Source organism: Marmota monax, unplaced genomic scaffold (genome assembly GCF_021218885.2).
Source record: "Marmota monax isolate L192 unplaced genomic scaffold, Marmota_monax_Labrador192_F-V1.1 WCK01_AAM20220418_F8-fsc00203, whole genome shotgun sequence".
Taxonomy (NCBI): Eukaryota; Metazoa; Chordata; class Mammalia; order Rodentia; family Sciuridae; genus Marmota; species Marmota monax.
This window is the reverse complement of record NW_026694787.1, coordinates 2023098-2050500: the sequence shown is the minus strand read 5'-3', so window position 1 is coordinate 2050500 and position 27403 is coordinate 2023098. Positions and strand designations below refer to the sequence as shown.

The 27403-nt window shown below is 39.7% G+C and overlaps 1 protein-coding gene across 2 annotated transcripts in view; it reads right to left on the bottom strand.

The window, feature by feature from the left end:
* Positions 1 to 27170, bottom strand: part of Map3k15 (mitogen-activated protein kinase kinase kinase 15) — a 119401-nt gene extending 92231 nt beyond the window's left edge. Inside the window, exons 1-3 of one of the 2 annotated variants that reach the window (XM_046425818.2) lie at positions 26595 to 27170; positions 6250 to 6389; positions 3625 to 3648 (exon numbers count right to left, since the gene is read on the bottom strand). In XM_046425818.2, coding sequence (XP_046281774.1) covers positions 3625 to 3648; positions 6250 to 6389; positions 26595 to 26952 — 522 coding nt within the window. In that variant the 5' untranslated portion in view covers positions 26953 to 27170. The remainder of the gene's footprint in view (positions 1 to 3624; positions 3649 to 6249; positions 6390 to 26594) is intronic. The other variant, XM_046425819.2, reaches the window with a different exon arrangement.
* Between the last annotated feature and the right edge of the window lie 233 nt (positions 27171 to 27403).

Here is a 27403-nt window from a genome sequence, read left to right as displayed (position 1 = left end):
CAGTTTTTTTTTTTTAAAAAACAAAACCTGGTACATAAGAACATGAGCATCATTTGAAAAAGAGGTGAGCACAAAAGGTGATGTCATGTTTCCAAAGAGCAAAGGCACACAGAATGGCTATGGGTAGCCCAGCCTGAAGCCCTGAGATCAGCTTCCCAGCCTTTCCATCTCTGCTAAGCAACTACTTCTAGAAATGGAAATGAATGCGCCCAACCTTCTGCCAAATAAAGGTGTATTCAATGTGGCATCAGGCACATAACTCCCTAAAGACAGATCTCAAAGCACCTTGGTTTTCATATATTCACAATCACACAAATATCTGGCTACATGTTCAGGCTGTGGCATGTAAGCTGTACCCTTGACTGACAGAACTTTAAAGTTCACTCTGGCTACATTATATCTTATGTGTGTTTTACCAAAATCTTTCCAAAATGATCACCAATGATTTTATCAGATTGTCTCCAGAAACGTCTGGAGTCATAAAACCCAGGCTCCCCGATTCCAGTGTTATCCCAATCCACATGCAAGAGACAACTAAGCAAACTCTCCTTAAAAGTCACCCAATTTACTTTGACATTCTGTTTTAATGTTTAATTGCCATTAACTGCAAGCTGTTCATTCTGCTGATCCAAACCATTTTTCTGTTTGCCCTATTTCCACTCCATCTGGAGCGGAAAAAATAACTATCTCCTTACTTTCAGAAAGAGGATAACATTTAAGGATAACCATTAATGGTATCTTCCAAGGTTTACATCCCTTCAGCATTTACTCTTTGGTATTATTTTCTAGCCTTCAAGTTATCTCAGGTCCCTTTCAAAATTCTTCTGAAGAGTGGTTACCAGCACTCAGGAAGGGTGTGAAGAAAGGAGGAATGGAGCTTTAGAAGAAGGGTAGAAAGTATAGGGATGCAGCAGGATAGAAAGAATAACTTCCAATGTTCTATAGCACAGTAGGTAACTATGGTTGACAACTATTAATTGAATGTTTCAAAATAGGTAGTACAGAGGATTTTCAATGTTCCCAACACAAAGAAATGATGTTTGAGGTTATGAACATGCCAATTACCCTGATCTGTTCATACATATTGTATATATGTATTGAAATGTCACACTGTACCCATAAAAGCATACAATTACTATGTGCCAATTAAAAATTTTTTTTTTAATTTTTTAGTTGTAGATGGACATAATACTTTTATTTTATTTATTTATTTTATGTGGTGCTGATGATCAAATCCAGTGCACCTCACGTGTGTTAGGCAAATACTCTACACCACTGAGCTACAACCCCAGCCCCCCAATTAAAAATATTTTTAAAAAATAAAAACAAAATAAAATTCTTTTGAATGCTGTAATTTTTCACACCTTCCAAGCATGATAACTAATATTGGGCACTGAATTCTAATGTAATTTAGAGACGTTAGTTGTCAAATCCTGTAGAATAAATTAATTCCTAACAAACAATCAAAACACCTAGGAAGAATGGTGCCAAAGTGTGCTTAGAATTACTATGAATATTAAAGGAATTCCTGGGTATTTCAGAAGGGAGTATGTGCGAGAAGGAGAATACATAGTGGAATTATAACTGAATTCACTACATAGTATTGTAACACTAGAATTATAACACTACTTAACATTTATTATAACACTAAGTCTTTTAGAAGACAAAAATATTTCAAAGTGCAGGCCAGCCATGGTGGCGGATACCTATAATCCCAGTGACTCAGGAGGCTGATGCAGGAGGATTGTGAGTTCAAAGCCAGCATCAGCAATTTAGCAAGGCCCTAAGCAACTCAGCAAGACCCTCTCTAAACAAAATACAAAAAAGGGCTGGGGATGTGGCTCAGTGTTTAAGCACTTCTGGGTTCAATACCCAGTATAAAAGAAAATCCAGATAGATAGAAGTGTATATACACCCAACAGTAAGAAACGAAAAAAGATAGCTTCTTGCCTTCATGTAGCTCATTTTGTTTTAAGGAATAGTGTTTCATAGGCATTTCTTGCATTAAATCCAAGTTACAACTTTTTGCTTGTGCAATAAATATGGAACCACAGATGTTGAATGCTGGAAGGCATCCACAAACAAAAGGACAGAGGTCAACATTTCTCATTTTACTGATATGACCAAGACAAGGGTAGAACAACTGCCCAATGTGACTTAAGAGACGGATGCGACTCCAACTACACCTCCTGGGCCTGAAGCCCAATCTCCTTTGATTGTTCCCCCATTTCTCCATGAAGGAGGTAAAATGAAAAATCAAGATCTGGAAAGAATAGGACAGACTCCCATAAATGGAAAAACATTGGTACGTTAATGGGACAAAACAAAATGACACATTGTCCCGTTTCTTTTCCAAGAGGAACTTGAAACCAGAACCTCTTGCCTTATTTTACAAATCAGCTTATAAATCCACATTCCAATGGTAATTGAACTACCTCACTTGCTTTGTTTCTAGAATTTCATCCTCTGCTGGGGAAGGAGGGTCCAAGTTTCCCCCTCAGGTGGGTATTTTTGTTAGGTGGAGTACTGGGGAGCCCCCCCTCCCCTGCTAGGGGCCTTTTGGGAGGGGTAAAGTCATGCAAAGCTCCTACTCCCCTGCAGAGGGCAACCTGGGGAGAGCTTCAACTCCTGTGTCCTTTTCTTGGGTCCCTCTAGGAACTCCAAATAGAATAGGAAAAGTACTGAGATACCCTTCCCTTATAGAAGTGCTAGTAGGAGGGATGTTGAGATCCAAAGGAAAGGGACCAAGGGCCTGTCTAGAGTCTAGGTCATGGATTCTCAAATTACACCATCATAGATCTAGAGGAATAGGAAGCTTGGGGTACATACAAAGGTATAGGATAACCCTGGCACAATTTCTGAGGACATGATCTTATTCAAATATTTTTTTTAGGATGGTAGTTTCTAGTTTCATTATACTATCTAAACCAACATTGCAATAAGACTAGGTAATCACAAGAACTTATAAGCTGAATCAGGAAACTTCAGTTCATAATAAAGGAACAGGAAGGAGCAGAAGGAAATAGAATTTCATCCTACTTCTTTTCAGCTTGTGGCAGGGAAATTCAGGCTTGATCCCCTTGTTAACTGGGGTATAAGTTCATGTTCCTTCATCATCAGGGAGACTTTGGTGAGGAAGTATGGGAGGTATTGACTCCAGTAAAAAGACTCTTGGTGGTCCATGGGAGTGCAGGTCCAGCTCAGGATACACCTAGGTGGTTCCAAGCTCAAAGCCCTATGAAGTAATAAAGAATATACACCTGTCTGACCTTGCCTCCTGTCCCACACTTTCAAAGGGCCAAGTGGGGCCTAAGCTAACTGGTGGATTGAGGAATAGAGGGTTTCCAACTGACCTCCTTAGAAACAACAAACACATGATTAGAAATCACCTTGCTACCTGTGAGACTTTCAGGCAAATATTTTATAAATTTACACTTATGGGCTGGGGTTGTAGCTCAGTGGTAGAGCACTCACCTGGCATGTGTGAGGCAATGGGTTTGATCCTCAGCACCACATAAAAATGAACAAATAAAATAAAGGTATTGTGTCCATCTGCAACTAAAAAATTATATTTTAAAAAAATTTACACTTATGAGGCTAAAAATTTGAAAATGTAATACTTACTGTGTTTTTTTGAGTTACCATATCCTGAAAAGAAAAACAAAAGATGAACATAGTTTTTCTAAACAGTTAATTTTCATAAGCATTAAGTCTCCCCACATCATATAGTGCCCACCTTAAAACAAGAATTAATCATTTGAACCCCCACCATCTGAAAGCTTCAAATAGAATGAATCTCTGATAATCAAAAAATTCACATTCTATGGAAAACTAATCATAATTGTTTAGCTTTGGAAGTACTGGAGGGCATTTCTGCTTATGATGGTTTTCCCATATCAGTGACAATACTTTTGTCCAAAAGATTTATTTAATTTTTTGTAGTTGTAGGTGAACAGCATGTCTTTATTTTATTTGTTTATTTTTGTGTGGTGCTAAGGATCCAACCCAGTGCCTCACATGTGCTAGGCAAATGCTCTGCCACTGAGCTAAAGCTCTAGCCCCCCCAAAAGATATTTTGAGACTCAAATTTGGGGCACTGAGTGCCCTGCATCCCACCTTCCCAGAGAAGAATGACAGTGACAGTAAGAAAGCACTTGGGAAACACTGTGCCATCCTGGGGTTTGAATAGATCAATGCAAAGGCTGCAGAAACACCATGGTCACCCTTCCTACAGAAAGAGTACTACTGGAAGTATTCCTGACACCCTATTAGAACTGTCTAGGCAGGTTCAAACTCATGTCCATTTTAGCCAGTTAACAACAGGATGGTTATGCAGACCTTGAGTATATATCATTTATATGCTAGAAACCAACATTTCTGCAAGAGAAAACATAATTAAATATCTGCCCTGTAAAACATGCTTTATATAATCAGAGAATCTTTTTTTTCAGCGATGAGGGTCAAATCCAGGGCCTCACACATGCTAGGCAAGCACTGTGCCACTGAGCCACATCCCTAGCCCAAGATTTCTATTTTTGATAAGAAGTTCAGATTGCTTCCTCTGGTATTAGATATAAATGACTAACTACCCATTTCCATTGTAGGAAATATTTGTCTGATTCATTAAAAATTAAAAATTTTCAATCGCTAGCCCTGTAAAATAATTTTAAAATTATCTAGATCATAGAACTTTCCAGAGGGCTTTTCTAAAGCACAGGTGAGGAAAACTGTATTGAATTAGGAAAAAAATGTTAAAATTTCATGTTTCCTATCAAAGTATAGATTAATAATCTATATACTTTCATATTTTCTAAATTCTAAGTATTCTAAATACTTCTAAGCACAGTGAAAAATCAGTAAAAGCAGCAGTTAATATCTAAATCTCTAAAGTTATTTAAGTTGGCTTATAGACTTTAAATATGTTTCTAAACTGTAGAAACTATTCTACAATGTAAAGCACACTGATAAAAGTTTCTTTTTTTCACTGTCATACAAATGACTTCTTCAAATACACTATGTGCTATAACTACAGAGCACCTATCTACGTAAAATGCATGTGAGGTTTAACACATACAGATTATACATCTGAAGCAGGTGGTGTTTCTATCAGGAAATAATCTCAAACCAATATAGAACCCAGAAAAATTTGGTTAATATTAAATCACAAGAAACACATACACACACACACACACACATAGCCCAAGTATGGCATAAAGTTACAGTACTGAGGGAGTTGGACACTTAAAAAGGATGTCTGTAAAGGCCAATCTCTAAATCCACTAGTTCTCATACCTGATTGCACATTTGGGAGGTTTAAAAAAGTCCCATGCCTGTGCAGCACACCCCAGAGATTGTGACGTGATTGTTTGGGGTGTGGCCTGACTCCTGGGATATTTACAAGTTCTCTGGGTAATTCTAAAGTGCAATCAAGGTTGAGAAACAGTGCTGTAAACAAACTATTAATTTTTAAGTGATTTAACATAAAGCAGGATTTTCTAAGATATTCAACAATATTGGCAGACTTTTAGAATAACGCACATCAGACATTTATATTTTGCAAATATAAGCATTTAAAAATGTTCTATATGGGCTGGGACTGTAGCTCAGTGGTAAAGCACCCGCCTTGCATGTGTGAGGCACTGGGTTCGATCCTCAGCACCACGTAAATAATAAATAAAGATATTTTTAAAATGTTCTATATTATCAAAAAATGTTTGTTTCAATCTTGCCAAAATACATTTCAGAAATTCTCAATATTACTGAATTGTATAGGAATACACTTGTTTTCAGTTTTGCTATGTTTTCAGATTAGAGTATAATAACAAATTAAATGCCGATTATATCTATGGTAAAATTTTCTGCTTATTTTGGTAACTGTTAAATATATCCCTGTCATTATCCAAGTCAAGAACTAATTTTTATAACATGTAAGTTTGGATCAAATTGCCCACAAACGGATTCAGAGTAGTGTGTTTGTGTCAATGGAAGTGAATACTTTTTGCTTTTTCTCTAATGAGCCTGGAAGTGCTCAGGTTGCCTGCAAAAGCTTAATGTAGCAACGATGCTCACAGAGCAGCCAGAAATTTATATGTGTGAGGTAGAACCAGTGGTAGGAAAAAAGGTATTGCAAAAGCAATTTTTATTACTTTTCTCACATATAATTCCTGTGCTATGTTACATTTCGGCTTGACATAAAATTCTGCTTTCCCAAAATGATGCACTCAGAGGAAGGTGAACGATGTTCTTTACCTTCAGTGACAGTGCTGTGTCGGCATCGGTATCATGGTACAGGATCACATTATTGGCCATGTCAAAGCTTTCACGGACTCCAAGATGGTAGAAGAGGGAAGGCTGTCTGGAGAAGTCACTCATGTCTACAACAGCAACATCTGAAATGAACAAGAGAGGGATGGGAGTGAGAGGACAGATGATCTGTCTACTTAATCTACTTGTTACTGAAGAATTTTTTAAAAAACAACAAAAACCCTCTTCCTTTTTTAAAGTGATAGGAATATAGTCTCAAAATCAGCTAATGGATTTATCTTTAATGTCATTCTTATGAAATATATATCAAATATAGTTTGCATATTTATGAAGCATATAGTATAATGAAATAAAAACCCAGGTAAGCCCAAGTCATTACACATACACTTCCCTGATCACATCTCCTCCCTCTTGCCCAGAGGAGATCTCTATCCTCATTTCTGGATTTATCATTTCCCTACACATGTGTTTGTGTGTATACTATAGACCAAATATTTGTGTCCCCCTCTAAATTTGTGTGTGGTAATCTAATCCCCAATGTGATAATATTTGGAGATGGTGACTTTGGGAAGAACTATCATGAATAGGTTTAATGTTCTTATAAGAGGCCCCAGAGAGTTGACTTGTCCCTTCCACCATGTGAGAACACAGTGAGAAGATCCAGGTTATGAACCAGCAAGTGGGCTCTCAGACAGTGGATTTGATGGTACCTTAATCTTAGACTTCCCAGCCTCCAGAATTATGAGAAATAAAATTCTGTTTTTTATAGGCCATTCAGGCTATGGTATTCAGTTATAGCAGTCTGAACAGGCTAAGACAGTATGTAAAGACATGTATGGGCTTATTCTATTTATGAACTCCTAAATAATATGTTGTTCATCTTTGCATGTCTTTGAATTTTATATAAATAGTACCTTTTGTATTTTCTTTGACTTGCTTTTTTAATTTTTTATTTATAGTTGGACACAATACCTTTATTTTATTTATTTATTTTTATGTGGTGCTGAAGATCGAACCCAGGGCCTTGCACATGCGAGGTGAGTGCTCTCTGAGCCACAACCCCAACCCCTTGACTTGCTATTTTTTAAAGCAATCTTTTTAAAGGTTTAATGTGTTTCAGGATAGGTGTATTTTCTATGTGTGTGTGTGTGGTGCTGAGGATTGAACCCAGGGCCTCATGTGTGGTAGGTGAGTATTGTATCCACTGAGCTACACTCCCAGCCCTGACTTGCTACTTTTTGATGTGATTCAACCAACTTGTTCCTCTAGCTTCAGTTCCTACAGTTTCACTTCTATATAGCTTTCCATTGTATCACAATTAGATCATAATTTTTTATCCATCCTATCTATGGAGATTTTATTCATTTTTCTTTTTCTATGACCAGATGTTACAATAAACATTTCTGTGCCATAGCTCCTCGTTCACATATCCATCATCAACTTGACAATATAAAATGCCCCCTAAAGTTGTGTCCTGTCATGAAAACTTATTCAAAAAGGAGCAACTTATTGTATCAATCACAAACATATTTAAATTTGCTTAGTAGTATTGGACACCATTTCAAAATTTGTAATTTTTTGAGAAGATGCAAGAGCTCCAAATTTCATGGGAGCTTCCCCACTATGTGCACTAGAGATACAGAAATATAATGTCCAAACTTCTGCTCACATTACTATGACTTACAGCAAGTCAATGAAAATTCTGATGAAATGGAATAGAGGTGAGTTGTGGGTGTCAAGTGTATGAATGTGAGGAAACAAGAAGGTAGGTAGAGGGCTGGGGTTGTGGCTCAGTGGTGGAGCGCTTGCCTAGCACATGCAAGGCCCAGGGTTTGATTCTCAGCACCACATAGAAATAAATAAATAAAATAAAGGTATTGTGTCCAACTACAACTGAAAAATAAATATTAAAAAAAAAGAAGGTAGGTAGAAGCCACATCAGCACCAGGCTCCACAGGTTCTGCAGAGACACTGGGAGACTTGAGGCCAAGTGTCACCAATTGACACTTTTATTCTTATATATGGATTGCCTACTATATACCAGGCATTATGCTGGGTACCAAGGATAGAAGTGTGAATGGGGCATAAATCTTTTCTTAAAAAAAAAAGTACAGTACTATGCAGGGAACTAGAAGGAAGTACACACAGTTAGAGCTACTGTGAAGGGGGCTAAAGTGAGGGAAACTGGGAGAGAGGAACTCCCAGGAGGGTACCCAACCACTCAAGCACAGAAAGCAGTCAGAGAAAGCCTGGAGGAAGTGACGCTGTCTGTGGCCAGAGGATCTGTAAGAGTGAGGCAGGTAAACGAGGGCAGAATGGAGGAATGGAAAGGGAAGGAAAGAATGCTGTAGGAAGAGAAGCAAGTGCAAAAGGTCAGAGGCAAGTTAGGTTGTGAATGTTAATTTCCTGGCCAGAACACCCTAGGAGATGAATCTGGGCTAGCAAGTACCAACTGGCAAAGGGGCCTTCCAAGCATGTTTAGAGGGCTGGACTCTACCTTGAGGCAGTGGAAAACAATGGTAGGTTGTTTTTTTTTTTTTTTTTTAATGGAGAACTACAAATATATATAAAAGTTGACAGAAGAGTAGGAAACCCACATAAGAGTCCTTCACCCAACAATTATCATCTCATGATAAGCTTTGTTGTAACTCCAGTGCCATCCATACTACCCCCTTCCATATTATTTTGAAGCAAATACCAGTTACCATATCCTTTTATTCCCAAATATTTTAGGATGCGTTGCTAAAATATGAGAACTCAAGAGAAAAAAATAGTCATAGTATCCATGCCTCACCCAAAACTATTTTTTAAATAATCAGGAGAAGTTTTAGACAGTGACAATCACATTCAAATTCACCCTTTAGAGGTTGTTGCTAATGATAGGACAAATGCATATGCTGAGGAAACACTTGACAAGTCAGCTTGGCTAATTTATCTCAAATGGATAATTCTGCTCCCCACAGAGGTTTGCTCATAGTCAAAAATAACACTGCAGCTGAGTAAATTAGACATTCTGCCTATATGATTGTTCCCTGGACTCCATTACCTACTCAAAATTAAAAATGAAGAGTTTCATACCAATGCTATTTTAAAAGTGGCAACATAAGATACCAATTCCAAGGCCACAATGATTGCTATCTTTAGTTAATAAAGGAGAGGAAACAAAGGAAAGTGGTAGGGAAACGCAGAGTGCAGGGTCGCAGGACAGCAGCCTCCAACTCCCATAGATTTATAGGCAGTCTGGAGCTTGGTGGAGTAGCTTTTTGCCAAGTAAATTAAGTTTTTATCTGGCAACACAAAAAACCTTCCTTTTTATGCCTTCTCAACATTCTGTGCTGGGACGTGTAGTACCTCCAGGACCTGTACTTCTAGGACCTCACTACCTCCAGAAGTTCTTCTATGGCTCCACTCCAGAGGTAGTGACTTTCCAGTGCCAATTAAAATAGGTCAATGCTGCTACTTAAAATAAAAAGTCAGAACAATTCATGTTCCATAGGAAAACTTAGTCTCAATTTAACACTGAAATTTTTTGCTTGACATTTGTCACACAGGCTACTAGCATGAATTGATTTTAAGCAATTTATTTATTTATTTTTATTTATTTATTTTAGTTGTAGTTGGACACAATGTCTTTATTTATTTTTATGTGGTGTTGGGGATCGAACCCAGGGCCTCACCTGTGCTAGGCGAGCGCTCTACTGCTGAGCCACAAACCAAGCCCTATTTTAAGCAATTTATATCCAGACAATATTCAACTGGCTTGCTTTTAGAATTTCTAAGACACTAATTTAACAGTGGTCTGAATTTTTTTTTAATCATATATAAAGCCTCCAGGTTTGTTTTCCTAAAGAGACTACCAATTCATTCAAAGCTTTAATGATCACAATGGTCACATGGTCTGTCATTTACCAAATCCTTCCAAACACCTCAGGTGAATTTCAAAAGCACCTCACTGAGAGGCAGGCAGAGAAAATACTGGCTTCATTTTGCAGGTGGGCAAATTAAATGCAAACAGGTTAACAGACTTGCTCAAGTTCACTCAGCTAGGACAGGACTCAAATTCACTTTTCTGACCCCAAGTCCTATTCTCCCCAGTGCATGGATAAGACTTACTGCTATTCTGACTCACTCTAAAATCAAGCCACTGAGGAGGAAGACAATGGATATATCAGGCTAAATACTAGGCAAAAGATCACAGATTAAAAGAAAGAGATAAAATTCACATATTCATTCCCGAATATACCCTATGTTCCTAGCAGTCATTACTTTCCAGTTAGTTCCCAGTGATACAGGCCAGCCTTGGCAAAGAAGCCTGCATAGTATAACTCAGCTTCCTTGATCATGAAGCAGGCATGAACACATCCCTATCTACCAAGGTTTAACACACTTTAAAAAGTGATATACCATGGGGGACTACAAAAGGCCAAGTCCTGTAAAAAGTACACTTTAGCTGGAAAGCATTTAAATTTTACATTGAAGCACCCCTCAGTTTATCAATTATAATCATGTCAAAACATGCTAATATAAAATAAGATCAAATATACATGGGCTTTTAATTCATTCAAATTTGGGGGGCTTGGGGTTAGCTCAACTCGCTTGCCTAGCATGCATGAGTCTCTGGATTCAAACCCCAGCACCATGCAAAAAGAAAACCAAAAAAATCAACAAAAAATATTTTGAACACCATCTTGAACATAATTTTTGTTAAATGTTTTATAAGACTATAATTTTTAGTGTGGTTTATAAGTATTGGATTTCTGCAGTAAAGCATTAGTCAACAAAATGATACAATAGTGAATAGTGAATGATTTACCAGAGAAGTTCTGTAATCATACTGGTTCATGCCAATCTTTAAATATATTCCAGCTTACCCATAAGACTATCTTCCTCCCAGCAGACTAAAATAAATAAAGAATATAAATAAGACTGGTTTTGTCTAAATGTAAATAGTTGGGGTTTAGAATAAGTTTCCTACCAAAGACACTTCTAAAAAATCTGATTGGACTTAATTGCAACACTGGACATCTGAAAACTCCCTTTAAAAAAAGCTCAAATTTATTGGACAGAAGATATATTGACTAACTCCAACCATAATTTAGATCTGACTTTATCATGACTTGGGAGGAGGACCACAAGTTTGAGGCCTGTCTCAGCAACTCAGCGAGGTCCTCAACAACTCAACAAGACCCTATATCAAAATAAAATAGATTCAGGCATGGTGGCAAATGCCTATAATCCCAGTGGCTTGGGAGGCTGAAGCAGGATGATCACAAATTCAACGCCAGCCTCAGCAAAAAGTGAGGTGCTAAGCTACTCAGTGAGACCCCATCTCTAAATAAAATACAAAATAGGACTGGGGATGTGGCTCAGTGGTCAAGTGGCCCTGAGTTCAATCCCCAGAAACAAACAAAAATTATAATAATAATAATGAAATAAAATAAAATAGAAAAAGAGTTGGGGATATGGCTCAGTGGGTTAAGCACCCCTGGGTTCAATCCCCAGTACCAAAAAAGATCTGACTTTATCCATTACTGTTCATTGCTAACACTCTTTCAAGTTAGGCCAATTGAAAGAATGCTCTATCTATCATGGTTTAGAATTTCTAAGACACTAATTTAACAGTGGTCTGGAATTTTTTTATCATTTAAATCTCATCTTCTTATCTTGTGAAAAGGTGTCAACCTACCAATTTAGTGTTAAGAGGTCAGCAAATCCTTACCTAGTGCCACAATAGATGGGTAATAGTTGCTTTGACTATTGACGTTTAACTAGGAGGAGGGAGGGGAAGAGTGGGGACACCAGAAAACTACATCTGGTCCATCTTTTGCTTCCCAGTATCTATTTTTTCTTATAAGAATGACCAAAATAAATCATTTTTGTAGCTATATAAGTGTGATCAACATGTATCCACCACTAGGTTTTCCAAAAGAGACATGGCATATATAAGCAAACTATGTTTACTCATTGAGGTAAATGGACTTAGTGGGCTCTTAATTTCAAACCACTCCCAGTGAAATAATTGTAAAACACAGTATTGCATGATTTCAGGTGCTTTATCTTTCACACAAACACGTTTGTCTTTCACCCAACAACGCAGAAAAAAATGAGCTGCATTATACTGCAAGCTAGATTGCGTTCATTGCTTTAAATGACAGCACTATTATCCATGTTGTCACACCTCCCAGATCCAACTTTGGTTCCCCAGCAGCCTTTGAACACACCACCTCAAATTTTCATCTTCATCACCCAAAGACTCCTTCTCAGGTTTCTTCAACCATTTTATAACAGGATCACTTTGCCATGCATTTCTTGGGCAAATTTTTTTTATGAATTATGATTATACAAAATATTGGTTATGCATAATTCATAAAAATGATAAATAGTAAAAACTCCATTGTGTATATATACCACAATTTCTTTATCCATTTGCTTGTTGATGGGCACCTGGCTGGTTACATAGCTTGGCTATTGTGAACTGCACTGCTATAAACATTGATGTGGCTGCATGTCTACAGTATGCCAATATTAGATCTTTTGAATATATACTGAAAAGTGGGGTAGCGGGGTCATATGGTAGTTCCATTAGATTTCTGAGGAATCTCCTTACTGCTTTCCAGAGTGGTTGTACTGATTTGCAGTCTCATCAACAACATATTAAGTGTACCTTTTTCTCCACATTCTCACCAACACTATCTTGATCACTGCCATTCTGATTGGAGTGAGATGAAATCTCAGTATAGTTTTGATTTGCATTTCCCTGATTGCTAGAGATGTTGAATATTTTTAATATATTTATTGGCCATGTATATTTCTTCTTTTGAGAAGTCTCTCTGTAGTTATATTGCCCATTTATTAATCAAATTATTGGGGGGGGGTGTTAAGTTTTTTGAGTTCTTTAAATATTCTAGTTATTAATCCCCTATCTGAGGAGTAGACGGCAAAGATCTGTAGATCCCATTCAGTAGGCTCTCTCCTCATGCTTTTAATTGTTTTATTTTCTGTGCAAAAGCAAAAAATGTCTTTGGCAAATTTTTGAGACAAATTTCTTATAAACCTTTTCTGACCAGCAGATAACAAGCTCTTCTTTCCACCTCTTCTGTATCTCACCTTTGAGCTACATGCAATTTTAGAGCCCAGCAGAGTTTGATGTAGTGCTACCACACGCTGCAAACCATGAAAAATGTACCACTGAGTTTTTCTTTCATAGTGACAAAATTGTAGAAAAGAGTCCTTGAAAAAAAAAAAAGAAAGAAAAGGGTCTTTGCTTTAAGTTGTTCTCTGTCTCATTAAAACGAACATCAGTCAACACCAGAAGACTCATGGCTTGCTTTTACATTTACTACTCCAACAATACCCTTTTATTCTTAATAAAACCAACTGCTCCTTAAAGATCATCATAAACCAATCAAGACATTTGCATGAATGCTGATTTCACCTATTCTGTGTCCTATGTTTCCTCATTGATGTCTGTCCCCACCAACTGTGGGGGGAACTGAGTTCATGTAGTGGTGGTGACTCATGATATGGGATATGGGGCCATCAGTTGTTGTCCTTACCCCTTCAAGTTTTCTTAAATTTTTTTCACATACCAATTTCCTTTTTCTTAGGTGGTCGTTTGACAATGAATGTGCAAAATTTATGATTTGCATCAAGTATGCCTCAATAACCAGAGACTTTGCAGTAATTATTTACTTCCGAGAAAGCAGAAGCACTTTTGGATACAGGAGTCTCATTCTTAAGACAGAAAACACATTTTAACAAACTCATCCAACAAGTTTTGAAGCGTTAGCCTTGTGAAATCCAATGCCAATCTAAGAGTCATTCTAAACATCAAAATTTGTCTTTGCTGCAAGCTCATAACAAAATATTTGATGGGATACATTGGAGGCCAATTAAGCATCTGCTATGGTTTAGATACAGTTGGCATGTGGCCCCCAAAAGGTTCATATGCTGGAGGACTGCTCTCCAGTGCAGTGGTGATGAGGTAGTGAAACCTTTAAGGGAGGCACCTTAGTATAAGGTGGTTAGGTCATTGTAGCTGCTGCCCTTGAAAGGGATTAATATAGTTCTGTGAGACTCCAGGTAGTTCCTGCATGAATGGGTTATTGTTTGGGGATAATAATAAGTTAGATAGTGGTAATGATTACAGAACTCTGAATATACTAAAACCCACGGAACTTTACACTTTAGATGACTGGACTACATCTCAATAAAGCTGTCAAAATCAATAAGAACCAAGTACTAGAATATTCATAGCAGCAGCACCATTCATAAGTCTCAAATTGGGACCAACTCTAATGTTCATTTACAAAAGAAACAAACTGTGGCATCCTCTTACACAATGCTATACAGAATGACACTGAACAAATTATTGTTATATTGATATTATAGAGATATCCCACAAACGTAAGTGAATGAAAGGATCCAAACACTAAAATGGTACAAACTCTATTATTTCATTAATAGAAAGTATAGAAACAGGCAAAACTAATCCATGCTGCTGTAAAATCAGTATAGTGGTTGCTCTTAGCCAGGGGTAAGGCTAGAAAAGGGCAACAATCACATGCTGGGATGCTGTTGGCATCCACTTTCTTGATCTGGGTGCTAGGTATACAATGTGTTCAGTAAGTGAAAACTCAGAAGTACACTCAAGACTATATATATGTGTATATATGTACATACACACACACACATATATATATATGTATGTATGTGTGTGTGTGTGTGTGTGTGTGTATATATATATATATATATATATATATATATATATATATATACACACACACCTTGATAGATAAATTAAGAGGCGTATTCAAAGTAGGGTTTTATGCTTTTTCCTCACCTCCATTCTTTATTACAGGACAAAGAATGGAGTTAAGATGTAATCTCCAACCTCTAAACTTTTCTTACAAACTGCAGGAGTATAATATGACACAACTTCCTGATGACTGGCCGACTGGCCAACTCTCCAAGGGATTCAAGCCCTGAATCTTTTTTTTTTTTTTTTTGAGACAGGGTTTCACTATGTTGTTGAGGCTGCTTTGAACTTGCAATCCTCCTGCTTTAGCCTCCCGAGCTGAGATTACAGGTATGTGCCACCATGCCCGCTGAGCCCTTAATCTTTATTGCCCAAAGCATCTTTCATTCTATAAACTGAAGCTTTGGTACACTTATTGATGGGGGCAGAAGGTAAGGGTGTAAGGATAACCAGCATTTATGGAGCACTTACCAAGTTCAAGACACTGAGCTTGATTCACTACATAGGAGATTTTAAAAATGAGACTCAGACATTTTAAGTTATCCAGGTCATCCAGCCAATAAATGATAAAGGATAGGGTAGAAATTCAAACTCTGGTGCCTAATAACAATGTCCTTTGTCCTGTACCACTTGTATTATCAGAGCCAGTGGGACACAATGATAGTACATGTGTTGTTCTGTTTTGGAAGTTTTTACTCCAAAAGGCAGATGGGCCATTGGCCTAAATGGCAACCTGAGCCTCCAGAACTTTAGAGGATGATGAGATGAAAAGGAGGTAGCTGTGGTCCTACGATCTAGAATCCAAGTGCCTTGCAAGCTCATCCTGGCCAAGCCTTGTCTCCCAATATGTTTGAAACAAGGTTTCAGGCTTGGTTTATCAAAGTCTCCAGTGTCAAACTTCATTTGAGAGGAATCACAGATGTAAATGTAAAAGATAAAACTATAAAGCTTTCAGAAGTACACAGAAGACTATTTGCACAGCCACCACCTGGGAGGTTTCATAAGACAGATAGAGCATGCAATCATGAAAGATTAATATACTAAATTAGACTACATCAAAAATAAAAACTTCTGCTCATCAAAAGTCACCACTGAGTATTTGAATAAGCAATCCACAGTCTGGGAGCAAATGCTCACAAAATATACTTTTGACAAAGCATTTAAATCTAGAAATATAAAGAATTCATAATTCAATAATAAGATGACAACCCAATTAAATGGGTAGTGACTCAAGCAGACACCTCACAAAGGAAGACATCTGCATGTCAAAAAAGTGCATGGAAAGGTGCTCAACATCATTAATCATCAGGGAAAGGCAATTAAAACCATAATGAGAAATCTCTACTTCCTTTACTGGAAAGGCCAAAATTGAACAGATCAATAATACAAAATGTTGGTGAGGATGTAAAGCCACTGGAACTGTCACACATGGGTGCTAGGAATACAAAATGGTACAACCACTTTAGATAAAGGGACAGAGTTTCCTATATATATCTATACTTTGATCTAGCCATTCTACTCCTAGGTATTTACTCAAGAGAAATAAAAAAATATTAGTCCACAAAAAGACCTACACATAAATGTTCCTAGCAGTTTTATTTGTATTAGCTCCAAACTAGAAGCAACCTCAATGTCCATCAAATAGGAGAATGCTGAAACCAATTGTGGTATATTATTACAATGGAATAGTACTTCATATTTTAAAAAACTCAAACTATGATACCTGTAGTAATATGGATGAACCTCAAAAACATCATACTGAGCAAATAAAGCCAGGCACACTTTGTGAATACACACTGTGTGAATCTAGTTATATAAACTCTAGAAAAGGCTGATCTAATCTATAGTGATAGATGAATCATTTCTTGAGGTCAACAATGGGGGTAAAGGAAGGAATGCATCAGAGGGGACATGAGGGAACTTTCTGGGAAGATAGAAATGTTCTGTATTGTTATGGGGTTTGGGTTACACATGGTTAATCATTTTTCAGAGTCAGATGAGATGCGTATTTCAATGTATATACATTTTGCATTAAAACACTTAAGTATAATAGTCAAGTAGGGGTGGTGAATGGGTAGAGGAAGAGAAAAGAATAACAGAATGTTAATAATTGCTGAAGCTGGGTAATATACATGCTTGAAATTTTCCATAATAAATAAAACATTTAAGAGGGAAAAACTTATCTACATCAAATGCTCCTACTTCTCACCACCTTCTCTTTCCCTCCCCTTCAATTCTGCCTGGCCCCTGGGCTGCCCTCCTGCAGACCCTGATTTCCAAATGAGCGCTACTTCCTGCCAAGGCCCACCACTCCATTCTGCTGAGCAACCACCCCCCAACCCACAACCATCAACAACCAAACCCCAACAACCATCAGGCATTCCTGCCAAGTTCTGCCACACCCAATAGCTCAAAACCTGCACAAAGTATTGAGAAACATGAATTTTTCCAGGCTACTCTGTAGAAGTTCAGTCCTATCCCAGCTATTATTTGACTAACATTTGAATATCACCCATCTCCAAACCTGATATGTAGAAGGCTTTTAAATAATAATTTAAAAAGCTTATGGCTTATATTCCAAAACTATGCCAGCTGACTGCTGAAAATAAAACATTTTTTGCCCTAGTAACAAATAATCGCTAATAAAGTAGCGGGCCAGCCCACAAATGTCAATTCTAAAATGTGCTCAAGGTGATCAGCAATGAATCAACTAAATGCTGCAAGTAAAATGCTTCTTTCATCAAAGTTGGCCCACGTGACTAAAAGTTGAGGAAAGTTCCCAGCTTAATGTTGTGTGAGTAGCAGTGGCATGGAAAGGAAGCACCCCCCCACCCCTCCAGACCCCTGTGGTCCAGCCAGTACCCAGGTCTGGCAGAACATAGCTGAGGTCTGGATAGGGGCTCTTGCAGCCTGGTCCCTGGGAGTGAAATTACTGCTGCATACCAGGTCACTTTTTGCAGCAGGGAGGAAGAGAGCAAGAAAGCTTCTGAGTTATAATTCCCATTATATTTGTTTAAAGTAAAACCATAATCATATCATAGAAAATAACACAGTATAAAAAATGTGGACAAAAAGATAAAGAACCAGCATGTCCAGCATACACATGAAGCCAGTGTTTCATTCCGATGTGTCCAGTAAGTTCTGTTAGTCTCTTCTATCAGACATGTACTACTGAGGAAGGTTCAGACTCAGAAACAGCATTCCGACATACCTTATTTCTTAATAAAGGCATAAGTGCAGAATGCCTATGTCCTGGCCACCATTTTCAACAAGGTCACCAACAGAAACTCTATTCTGAATTTCTTTTGAGGGCATCCAATAAGTTTGGCTTCATCTCAACAGGAGAAATCAAGTGTCATCTGAATCCACTAAAAGCCGAAGGATAAGCCAAGTATGGCGACATGCCTATAATCCTAGCCACCCTGGAGGTTAAGAGTGGAGGATCCCAAGTTCAACACCAGCCTCAGCAACTTAGTAAGGCCCTAAGCAACTTAGCAAGACCCTGTTTCAAAAATAAAATATAAAAAGGGCTGGGAATGTGGCTCAGTGGTTAAGCACCTCAGGGTTCAATCCTTGGTACAAAAAACAAAACAAAACAAAACAAAAAAACAAATGGATAGAAAGTCCCAGGATCAAGAAAACTGCATCTGTTCCATTGAAGAGTTTGCTCTCTGGCAGAAGATCAATCATTAAATCAGTAATCATTTAATTGCAATTGTCTTATCTGCTAGGAAAGAACCCCTCAGCATGCAAAAACTACCAGGGAGGAGTAGAGGAGTCTAAGAAGGCTTCCTGAAGAACTCAACTGTGAATGCTGAATAGCTACTGGCCAGAGGAAGACTGCAGGGTAAAGGAGGGGGGCTTAGCTACAGTGGCTTCTAGGCAGACAACATGGATTTGAATATATCAAGACTGGCCCAGGGCTGGGTGCTGTGGCACATGCATGTAATTCCAGCCACTCAAGAAACTGAGGCAGGAGGATTGCAAGTTCAAAACCAGCCTAAGGAACTTAGCAAGACCCTATCTCAAAAAATTTTTAAAAGGGCTAGGATCCAGGTGTGGTGATGCACACCTGTAATCCCCGCTGCTCAGAGGCTGAGGCAGGAAGATCGTGAGTTCAAAGCCAGCTTCAACAATTTAGCGAGGCCCTAAGCAACTCAGTGAGACTTGTCTCTAAATAAAGTATAAAAAGGGCTGGGGATGTTGCTCAGTGTTTAAGTCCCCCTGAGTTCAATCCCTGGTATCCCGCCTCCCATCCCCCAAAAAGACTAGCCCAGCTTTGAGAGACCAGTTAAAAAGCTGTTGGTAGTAACCTAGATGACAGATGATGGTAGTAGGGCACAAAGGAAATGGGCAGATTTGAGAACCAGTTTGGAAATAATAAGCCAGATTTAGCAATGAGGAAGAAGATAGAGCCAAGACTAACTCTTAGGTTTTCTTTTCTTTTTTTTTTTTCTTTTTGGTGCTAAGCATTGAACCCAGGGACACTCAACCACTGAGCCACATCCCCAGACCTTTTTATTCTTCTTATTTTGATACAGGGACTCACTAAGTTGCTTAGGGCCTTACTAAATTGCTGAAGTTGGCTTTGAGCTTATCATCCTCCTGCCTCAGCCTCCTGAGCTGGTGTGCACCACCATGCCTGGCAACATGTCTATTTTTATAGAAAGCCCAATATCACTATTGGATTAAAAACCAACAGTCACTACAGAATCATTTAATATAAAAAAGAAATTTTTACCCAGCCTCCAAAACCGATGAAACTGTGAAAGGAAATAAAATGTCTCCCCTCACATGGCTGTTATTAACCTAATGCCTCAAGCATATCATTTGTATTTTCTTAGCCCATATGGAGGCGCTACTACAACAGTGAGGATCCATGACATGAGATGATCCATGGCTGTCTCTTGACAAAGTATGTCCTGGAAGACAATTTTCTAGCAGTTAGGCTAGATTTTCACAACCTTATCACTATAACAAATGATGCCCAAATCTCAGTACACTGACAGACAAAAAGTTTCTCTCTTGTTTATGTAAAATCCAAAATGGATGTTCCTGTTGCAATTGCTGTCCTTCAAAAGGTGACCCAAGGATTTAAGCACCTTCCATCTTGTGCCACCACTGTCTTCTACATGAAGCTTCCAAGGTCACCATGCAGACCATGAAAAGGGATGGGAGAATTTGGGGAGGCCTACTACATGCAGCAACACTTTGGCCAAAAAGTGACAAACATCACTTCTACTTACATTCCATTGGTCAGAAGTAGTGGTACATCTCCCTAGCTAGGGAATGTAGTGGTCACTTTAGCAGCACAAATATGTGGCAGCCACCCAGCTCTCTCCACAATTTCTTTTTTAAATTTATTCTTTTTAGATAGATATACATGACAGTAGAATGTATCCACCACAATTTTTATCCCCTGATTCTATACAAGCCAGCCAGAATTTTTAAAAAGCGGGGGGGATCAGCATAGAGGAAAGTCAAATGACTAATGTGCAGATTAAAGTCCTAGTCTTGGTTTTTATCTATGTTCAAAATATGCAAGCATTACATTATAAACAGTAATACTTCACAACTTTTAAAAAATCACTGTAAAGTCAGGCACTGTGGTACACACCTGTGATCCCAGTGGCCTGGGAGGCTGAGGCAGGAGGATCACAAATGCAAAGCCAGCCTCAGCAACTTAGCAAGGTCCTAAGCAAGTTAGTGAGACCCTGTCTCAAAATGAAGAATAAAAAGGGCTGAGGATGTGGTTCAGTGGTTAAGTGCCCCTGGGTTCAATCTCCTGTACCAACAAATAACAACAAAAATCACCGTAAACATAATTGAAGAAAAAATCAGAAGCAAGTCCCCAGGGTCAAGAAAGTGACATTTATAATGAGGGTCTGCTGGGCACAGTGGTACATGCCTATAATCCCAATGACTCAGAGGATGAAGCAGGAGGACTGCAAGTTTGAGGCCAACCTCAGAAATTCAGCAAGGCCCTAAGCAACTTAGTGAGACCATGTCTCAAAAATTTTTTTTTAAATAATAAAATAAAACAAAGGACTGGGGATGTAGCTCAGTAGTAAAGCACCCCTGGGTTACATCCCCAGTACTAAAAATAATAATAATAATTTTAAAATAAATGAGGTTCCAAGAGGAAAGAAGTGAGGCAAAGTCAGACCCAATAGGTATGGGAAGATTACTTGTGCCTCAGGCAGTTATGGACAAGGCTGTTCTTGTCATTTGAGCAGTTAATAGCTAACTCAAGGAGGCTTCCAATTAGTATCTAGGTGGAGGCCCTCACTTAGATTGGACATTAACCACCAAACTAACTGGAGAGTAAACCTACATCAATAACTTGGTGGACTCCCAGGAGATAATAAATTGAATTCTACCAGTTCAGAGCTCACTTCAACATGTGCTCTACAATAAATATATTCAATTATAGCATCCAGGGGAACTAGTCTCCATGGTCAAAATGGCTGGAAAGTATGAAACCAAATCACATAGGGTTCCTCACTACAGGATGTCTCAGTCTTATGTTCACAAGCATTGAAGGCTGCTCTGGAAAATACAGACCAAACACACTGCACGAGCTAAGGTCATAACTAGGGATTCTAGTAAAATGACAAGATAGGCAAACCAAAGGCATATCCTGAAGGAGTTTGTCTTAGGAAAAGAGGGACATTCTTTGTTCTGTAATACTGGAAGTAACTGGGCAATTGACACTTGAATCGACAGGTTTTACAGTTTTCAGGACTCCTTTTTGCAATGGATGATAGATGCTAGAATAATCCAATCAAATGTGATCTTTCTAGGAGCTAAGGACACAAAGAGATGGCCACCAGCTCTGCTAAAAGTAAATGGGATGCTCCTCAAAAACATTAAACAGAATTATCATATGCCCTAGCAACTCCACTTGTGAGTATATACCCAAAAGAAATAAAACTAGGGATTCAAACAGATACATGTACACCCATGTTCAAAGCAGCATTATTCACAATAGTCAAAGGTAGAAGCAACCCAAATGTTCATTGATGGATAAACAATGTGTACATATATATATGTGACATTATTATTTAGCATTAAAAAGGAACTAAATTCTTTTTAAAAAATACTTTGTTTTAGTTGTAGTTGGACACAATACCTTTATTTTATTTTTATGTGGTGCTGAGGATTGAACCCAGGGCCCTGCACATGCTAGGCGAGCGCTCTACCACTGAGCTACAACCCCAGCTCAAAAAAGGAACTAAATTTAAATTCTAAGAACAATTCTACAAACTGAAATATGGGGGAACCCTGGAGACATTATATTAAGTGAGATAAGTCGGTCACAAAATGACAAATATTCTATGATTCCACTTATATGCACTATCTAAAGCAGGCAAAAATTCATAAAAACAAAGTAAAACAGTGGTTACTAGGGGTTGGGGGAGACTGAATAATAGGGAGTTATTATTTAATGGGTACAGAGTTTCAATCTGAGATGATAAAACCCAAATTGTTCAATATGCATAAGAAGATTTTCTCATACTCTGCACGATATGATAATGGCATATACATGTGTTTACACATTTGTCCAAACACACAGAACATACAACACCAAGAGTGTAATCTAATGTAAATTAAAGACTTGGAGTGATAATGACCTGTCAGTGTACGTGTACTACTGTGTTGGAGGATGCTGAGAGTGGAGGAGCTCATTGTGGGCAGCAGTGCAAGAGGCCATGGGAAATTTCTGTACTTTCCTCTCAATTTTACTGTGAGCCTCAGTGTTCCTTCTTTGTCTTTTTGTTTTGTTTCGGGTTTTTTTTTTTTTGGTACCAGGGATTGAACCCAGGGATGTTTAACCACTGAGCCACATCCCAGCCCTTTTATTTATTCATCTAATTTATTTATTTATTTTATCTAAATATTATCAAATATTTGAGACAGGGTCTTGCTAAGTTGCTTAGGGCCTCACTAAATTGCTAAGGCTGGTTTTGAACTCACAATCCTCCTGCCTCAGCATTCTGAGCTGCTGGGATTACAGGCATGCACCACCAAGCCTGGCTGAAAAATAGTCTTAAAATAATAAGATTGCATAACATTTTAAGTGTGCCACTGAAACACACACTTTAAAAACAGTTAAATTGGTAAATTTTGTTATATATTTTATATATATTATACACACACACAGCCACGATTTTTAAAAGGTGCTGGGTAGTTTTCTTCCCCAACAGTGTCCACTTGTTCTTGCTTAGGTGCCTGTGACGTTCTTCAGCTCATTCAATCAATCCCAGACTGAACCACATATGACAGTACAAGGAGATGGAAAGATACAATCAAACTCAGCCTTGACTTGCTATGAGAACAGGAGATAAGAAGTGCTTAAGTGTCACTTCTATGACCCTTCAAAACACACCTGGGATGGCTCAATAGTTGCCCTCCCCTCCTTTTTCTAGAAAAACATTTTCTAAGGGAACCTTGGCAACGAGGAATACATTACCTCTTTGCTGTTCCACACAGTAATCACCTATGCCTATGAAACACTTAAAACAGGACTAGTCTAACTAAAGAACTATTCTATTTTATTGCATTTCAACTAATTTAAATGTAAAGAGCCACATATGGCTAGAGGTTACCAAACTGGAACCTCTAGGTAGAAGCAACCCAAATGCTAAAACCCCAATTTAAGGATTTTATACAACAGCCAAAGTGGCAGATTTATATCGTTTTGGTGGAAAAATCAAAAAGCTGTGAGGATGGGGCTAGGGTTGTGGCTCAGTGGTGCAGTACTTGCCTAGCACATGCAAGGTCCTGGGTTTGACTGTTCCATCCCCCACCCCACATAGAAACACACACAATTAAACTAATATGACAGGACTGCATGCCCTGAATTTGAGGGCAAACCCCCACTTATCTTCTCATATGCTTTTAGGTTTAAGGTAGACACTGTCACTTCATTTTATGTGCTGTATCACATAAAAATAAATAAATAAAATAAAGGTATTGTGCCCAACTATAACTAAAAAACAAATACTTTAAAAAAAAAAGCTGTGAGGATGAAGATCAAGAAGCCAGGAATGGGGCTGGGGTTGTGGCTTAGTGATAGAGTGCTTGCCTAGCACATGCGAGGCACTGGGCTCAATCCTCAGCACCACATAAAAATAAATAGGGGCTGCGGATGTGGCTCAAACGGTAGCGCACTCGCCTGACATGCGCGGGGCGCTGGGTTCGATCCTCAGCACCACATAAAAATAAAGATGTTGTGTCCACCGAAAACTAAAAAATAAATATTAAAAAAATTCTCTCTCAAAAAAATTCTCTCTCTCTCCCCTCTCTCTTTAAAAAAAAATTCTCTCTTAAAAAAATAAATTAAATAAAATAAAGGTTAAAAAAAGGAGACTGCTTAAAAAAAAAGCCAGGAGTGGGTGTGGGTGTGGGGAGATCATCTATTTAATTCATAAACGAACTCATCACAGTTGCTACATACCCTTTTTCAAAACTATGAAAATAATTTGGGGTTGGGGCTGTAGCTCAGTGGCAAAGCACTTGCCTAGCATGTGTGAAGCACTGGGTTTGATCCTTAGCACCACATAAAAATAAACAAATAAAGGCATTCTGTCCATCTACAACTACAAAAAAATTTTTTAAAATAATTTGATTATAACAAGGTATTGAGAAGTCAATTCAAGACCTATTCAAGACCAGGACAAGGTTAACCAAAAGAGATACATGATGTAATCAAAAATTCAAGGCAATCTAGACCCCAAGCAAGCAAAGCTGATGTCCTTGTTCAGTAGCTCTGGAATTGAAAGCCTGAGATTTGATATCTGAGCCTTCACACCCAACCTGTTAGAAGGGACACTATTAGCAGGTGAAGACCTGGTACACATGCATGTGTCCACACACACAGAGTCCCACAAAAGTAAAGCCATTGCACATACATTTTTCAGAGTTGACACCAGCAGGCAGGAGGACAGAGTTGTGCCTAATGGCAAAAGGGACATTCAGAGAAGGGTCTGATCAAGCTTTAACCTTGGAGTAGAATGAACAGAAGTGGAGAAAACCAAGTAGTTCTAGGTGAATAGCCTCCCGAACAACTTCTCAAAAAGATGAGGTGCTGAAGGGTATAGTCAGTACAGTCAAAAATGTCAAGAGTGTTTTCTCAATGGGTCCAGCTGCCACTTGTTTAAACAAGCCTGACACCCCACCCCCTTACAGTTGGGGAGGATTTGCTCCGCAGAAGAACCACATCCATGCTGCCACCAGTAAAAAGAGAATTATCTGGGCTGAGGGTGTAGCTCAGTGGTGGAGTGCTTGCCTACCATGCATGAAGCCCTGGGTTCCATCCCCAACACCACTCAGAAACACATACAATTAAGTACTATGACAGGACTGCATGCCCAGAATTTAAGGGCAATCCCCCACTGATCTTCTCATACGATTTTAGGTTTAAGGTAGACACTGTTACTCCGTTTTGACCAGTGGAAGACAAGGATTCCCAGGTAATTACTATCTCACATCTAATGCTTATAAATGTCACTCAAATGCCAAAAGCTTGTCACCAAAGTTGCATCATAAGAAAAACAATTCAGGGGCCGGGGATGTAGCTCAGTGGTAGAATGCTTGCCTAGCACATGTGAGGCACTGGGTTGGATCCTCTGCAACGCATAAAAATAAACAAAATAGGGCTGGGGATGTGGCTCAAGCGGTAGCGTGCTAGCATGGCATGTGCGGGGCGCTGGGTTCGATCCTCAGCACCACATAAAAATAAAGACGTTGTGTCCATCGAAAACTAAAACATAAATAAAATAAATTAAAATATTGTGTTCATCTACAACTTAAAAAAATTAAAAGAAAAAAACAACTCATTGCACACCTGGAGAAATTTCTTCCAACTTGATGTACTGATTTGAAGGCTGAATTGGTAGGGCACACTTACCTAGAGACCTAGTATCCAACTCCAGCAATGGAGACCTTGAACCCCTGAATGCTTATACACTGTGGTAGAATACACCCCACCATCAGCATGTGTTGGTGCCAGGAATTAAATTGTGCAAAAGAATACCGGAGTATTTCTAAGAGGCGAAAACCACACCACTTGTAAGACACCGATTCCAGCTCTTGGGTGAAATCACTGGGAAGCATTAAGCACCCCTGAGGCTTCCGTGCCGCGTTGTCACTGGCCTGGGGTGGGCATGGAGAGTTTTAACAGCTCCCCAGGTGATTCTAATGTGAATCCTGCAACTGGGACCCATGCCAGTATGGGGCATGCCAGGAGTGAGAAAAGTTGGAGAACTGGGGTTTTGGCTGCTGCTGTGTGTGGGGGAGGGATGTTCAGCATCATCTGGGTTACTGGCTGCTTCTTGGGTTATGGGATATTTTAAAAGACTGAAGGATAAAGGGTCTAAATGCCAGTGGCCTCTATTTTCTTATGTTTAAAAGGGCACGACACTACCTTGGTGGTCTTGTCCAAAATTCAGGGAGTATGGGGAGCGGGGAGGGGAACTAAGAGTAGTGACCCAGGGAGGGAGTGCCATGGCTTCTGGGAGGATAAGGAAAGCTGGAGTGGGTTGGGGACAAAGGGGGCACCCGCCCTCACCTGCATCGTAGAAGGCATCGAGCACCGCCGTCTCCCCGAAGTCTAGCTCCCCGAAGGGCACGGAGGTGAGGTGGGCGCCCTCAGCCTCGCAGGCCCGAAGCAGGCACTGCAGAGCCCCGGCCTCAGGGCCGCCGACGGCGCCGCCTTGGGAGCTCTCGCTGCGCACGTATATTGCCCGCAGAGCCCGCGGTGGCCCGCCCCCGCTCCCGCCGCAGCTGCCTGCTGCAGCGTCCTCCGCGGCTCGGTCGGGCTCAGCCAGCCCCGTCGCGCCCTCCCCTCCGGGCGGCAACCGGCACTGGGGGGATTCGGCCGCCGCCCCGAGTGCCCCGGCCAGGGGCGTCCCGTTGCCGCTCTCCATGTGACTGCGGGCGTGCCCTTCCCCGAAACCTCCTCAGAGCCAGTAGCTGGCGGCTGGGAGTCCGCTGGGGGCCACAAGTTGCAGCGTCCGCGCAGTCCCGGCACCTGCTCCTGGGACGCGGGACCCAGAGAGCAACAGGTGGCCTGGCGGCAGCCAGGTGACGCCAAAGTCCCCTCAGAGGCGGACTGAAGCTCCAGCCCAGCTGCCCCGAGCGCCCTTTGAAGGCCCGCGAGAAAGAGGCGGGGGCTGGGGACGTCAGGGCAAGCGGAGGGGGCGGCTGGGAAGGGCGGCGGGGCAGGAACAAGGAGGGCGCCCCCTGCCGCCTCCCCTGGGCAGCTCCCGGAGTTGCGGAGCCAGGAATTTCAAGCCTTTTTTTTTTCTTTTCTTTTTTTCCATCCCTCTAGTCTGACCACTATTAGGAGCCCCGATTACTTTTTTCTTAAACAAGTTG